Genomic DNA, 3,976 nt, shown 5'->3' with positions numbered 1-3,976 from the left:
ATGATTTTAAAATACATGATAATATGACTAACATTTTTTGAACTTTAAGATGTTCAAAAATGTCATATTATCATTGATTTAAAAATAAATTGTTCTATGAACTTTGGGGGTGCCCCTTATAGACCAACCGCTGGGTGGCACTGGCCATTGATTTGTACAAATCTGACAGCCGTCATTGGTCGCACACAGCGTGTGCTGGCAGCATTTACAACCACCATTGAGAATCTGCAGATTTTTCTTGGCTTGTGCCTCCAGACACTCATGTGAATGTAACCAAAGCTCTCCGGCAACCCCAACATTTGTGTTAGAAGGTTCACCAAATTAACCTTATTTCTTGCAATTCCCTGCAGACACAAGCACACTTCTATATAAGGATTAGCAGAAGGCAGCAGGAATCTACTTCATCAAGTCTGTGCTATGCAATTTGATTCTCTGCTTTTTGCCTTAACATTAAGGCTTTCAGGGTAGGTCTGAATCAGATTAGGGACCTAGAGAAATGTTTTATAACCGGCATTTGTTTTTCTATCATCATCAAGCACCCCTTTCAAGTTGGATGTTCCAGCATCACCAGCAGGTGTGTTCCAGGATCACCAGATTGCAGACACAAGGTAATAGGGAGGACCGGTGCAGTACAGCTACTGATGGATGAAAAACAACTACTCAGCAGGTGGGCTTTATACTGTGGTAAACCCTTAGGCTGCATTCACACCTGAGCATTTCAATTGCACGTTTTTACCGTGATTTTGTAAAAGGCAGCAAAACGCCTGTAATCTGCCCCAAAGAAGCTCATGCTCTTTTTTTGAGCTTAGGGCATTTTTCAGGTATTTTGCGTCCGGTGACAAAACGCTCAGCTGCCATTGAAATGAATGGGATTTTGCTTGTTGGAGCGCTTTATGAACTGAAAACGCACGAGACCTTTTTTTTTTATTTATTTTTTTTAATCTACACCCTTAACGGTAAGTCAGCCGGAAAAAAAAATAACAGAGTCTGAATTACACAAAACGTATTTATTTCACAGGCAGGGGCAGCTCTTTGTGCACAAACACCACACCCATCACACAATTAAACAGGGGTCCGGGCAAGAAGGGAGTAAGTGCTCTGACAAACGGATGGATGGTGAGCATTTAATCCACCAGCAGACTGTTGTTCACAGCTGGGTATTGTTCAAGGAATGCCTGAAAAGAAAAATGAAAAAAGAACTATAGATTGCAATCACAAAATACATAGAACAGAAAAAAAATTCAAGATTTGGTCCTGCCTAAAAAAAACTAATTTGGAATGATTGAAAAAAAAAAAAAAAAAAAAATAGGAGAGTGAAGAAGAGTGCAGAAGAGAAGGAGAGTGCCAACAGGGAAAGAGAGCCAACGAGAGTGCCAACAGGGAAAGAGAGCCAACGAGAGTGCCAACAGGGAAAGAGAGCCAACGAGAGTGCCAACAGGGAAAGAGAGCCAACGAGAGTGCAAAAAGGGAAAGAGAGCCAACGAGAGTGCAAAAAGGGAAAGAGAGCCAACGAGAGTGCAAAAAGGGAAAGAGAGCCAACGAGAGTGCAAAAAGGGAAAGAGAGCCAACGAGAGTGCAAAAAGGGAAAGAGAGCCAACGAGAGTGCAAAAAAGGGAAAGAGAGCCAACGAGAGTGCAAAAAAGGGAAAGAGAGCCAACAGGAGTGCAAAAGGGAAAGAGCAAGGGAGAGAGAATTTTGGCTTGCCCAAAAAAATCTTATTTGGACTGAGTGAAAAAAGGAAAAGGAAAGCGAAGGAGAGCGCAAAAGGGGAGAAGGAGAGTGCCGAGAGCAAAAGGAGAGAGAAAGAGTGCCGAGAGCAAAAGGAGAGAGAAAGAGTGCCGAGAGCAAAAGGAGAGAGAAAGAGTGCCGAGAGCAAAAGGAGAGAGAAAGAGTGCCGAGAGCAAAAGGAGAGAGAAAGAGTGCCGAGAGCAAAAGGAGAGAGAAAGAGTGCCGAGAGCAAAAGGAGAGAGAAAGAGTGCCGAGAGCAAAAGGAGAGAGAAAGAGTGCCGAGAGCAAAAGGAGAGAGAAAGAGTGCCGAGAGCAAAAGGAGAGAGAAAGAGTGCCGAGAGCAAAAGGAGAGAGAAAGAGTGCCGAGAGCAAAAGGAGAGAGAAAGAGTGCCGAGAGCAAAAGGAGAGAAAGAGTGCCGAGAGCAAAAGGGAAGAAGAAGCGAGCAAGGGAAAAAGGAGCATGCAAAGGGAAATAGGAGCGTGTATAAAAGGAAATAGGAATATCGTGTATAAAAGGAAATAGGAGCGTGCATAAAAGGAAATAGGAGCGTGCATAAAAGGAAATAGGAGCGTGCAAATGGGAAAGATAGCAGAGATGAGAGAGAAAAGGGAAGGAGAGAGGAAAGGGAAGAGAATCTGGTTTTACCCCCCCCCCCCCCAAAAAAAAAATAAAAAATAAAAAAAAGCTTATTTGGTCTGACTGAAAAAAAAAAAAAAAAAAAGAAGAGTGCCAAAGAGGAAGAGAGAGAAAAAGGGAAGGAGAGAGAAAAAGAGAAATATAAGGGAGGGAGGGAAATATAAATCGGTAAAAAAAAGAAGAAGAGGGAGAGATAAATAGTGAGAATGACAGAAGGAGAAAGGGAGGTGAGGAACATAATTCCATAACACCGACGTACTCCATTACTCCATTCAACAGAAAGCAAACCACTCTTAGCACTCTACGCAGTATAGATAAAATGGAAGCAAACATTTGTATTTTGAACAGCTTTGTCAGCCCATATAAACATAATAAAATGATCACAGTCACGATTGTCCTTGAGGAGGATGACTGCATTCTGTTATTGCTCATTCTGTGTTGGGATTCTGCTCTGAGGTAACAGAGGATTACAGGGGGCAATAGGCAGTCCGGCCATCTCAGGCAGGCGGTGGCTCCATTTCAGTGTGTGAAACTACAAAACTACAAGTCCCAGCATGCACCAGTTTCTTCTGCCAAGCAATGATGGGATCGATAGTTCCACAGGTGGCCTGAGCCTAGAATGTGTTAACGTTTATGACATTTTTGTGCCCCTGACATATATACATTGGACATGCCAGGTACATGGCGGTTAGGTGAGGAGGAAACAGGACAAGGACCAGAGAACGCTCACACACACGCACAGGCATAACAGACTACAAGACAAGTGGGGGGTGGGCTCATGTCACCATGGTAACCATTATAATATTTGCTCATTAGAGATGTCTCAGTTTCACCATAGTAACCAATAGTCTAACCCACTGATGTCTGCTGTTTCCACAGCAACTACCCATTGACTTCAAGGCCAGTGTAGGTTCCCATGGCAACAGCCAATGAGGCCACAGCAAGCACACAATTAGTGCTCATACACACGGCCCAATAGAGTAACACATGCAAAGAGATGCTTGAATACACAATAATGTGAATGTACACAAACCGATCACGACCCCCATATATACAGGAGAGGGGAATGGAGAACGAGGGGTCACCCTCCTAGCACAGGGCACTGAGGTCATACCAACTAATTGGGGGATATTAATGGGACAAAGCTGAGATATGTCAAACACTCGGGCTAAGTCTGTAAGATTGCGAGCGGTAAGACGAGGGGTGGAATTGTCAGAAAGGTTAAACAATGATTTAATTGCAGAGGTAGAAGTGACTGCGATATGCATAGAGAATATGCAGCTGCCCATCATGCATTTAAATCTCTTATTAAGGCTCTGGAGCTGTGAATCAGCCCGAGATTAGAAGAAAAAAAACAGATGTTTAAATACAACTCCTAAAATGATCTAAACCATTTGATAGCATCATAACAATGACATTAACAATGCAGAATGACACACTCTGGGTTCCTGGTTAATGGGAAAGAAAGAAAGCGAGAGAAAGAGGGAAAGAAAGCGAGAGAAAGAGGGAAAGAAAGCGAGAGAAAGAGGGAAAGAAAGCAAGAGAAAGAGGGAAAGAAAGCGAGAGAAAAAGCGAAAGAAAGCGAGAGAAAAAGCGAAAGAAAGCAAAATA

General features: G+C 43.0%; 1 protein-coding gene across 1 annotated transcript in view; it reads right to left on the bottom strand.

The window, feature by feature from the left end:
• Positions 1–992: 992 nt before the first annotated feature.
• Positions 993–3,976, bottom strand: part of DNPEP (aspartyl aminopeptidase) — a gene marked incomplete in the record, with an annotated part of 52,975 nt that continues 49,991 nt past the window's right edge. Inside the window, 1 exon segment of the mRNA XM_077447848.1 lies at positions 993–1,175. Within this exon segment, the coding sequence (XP_077303974.1) occupies positions 1,125–1,175 (51 nt within the window).

Source organism: Lithobates pipiens, unplaced genomic scaffold, assembly GCF_037356315.1.
Source record: "Lithobates pipiens isolate NorthernLeopardFrog02 unplaced genomic scaffold, aLitPip1_a1.2 Scaffold_22, whole genome shotgun sequence".
Taxonomy (NCBI): domain Eukaryota; kingdom Metazoa; phylum Chordata; class Amphibia; order Anura; family Ranidae; genus Lithobates; species Lithobates pipiens.
The sequence above is the reverse complement of the archived record's forward strand: the minus strand, read 5'-3'. Positions and strand labels throughout refer to the sequence as shown.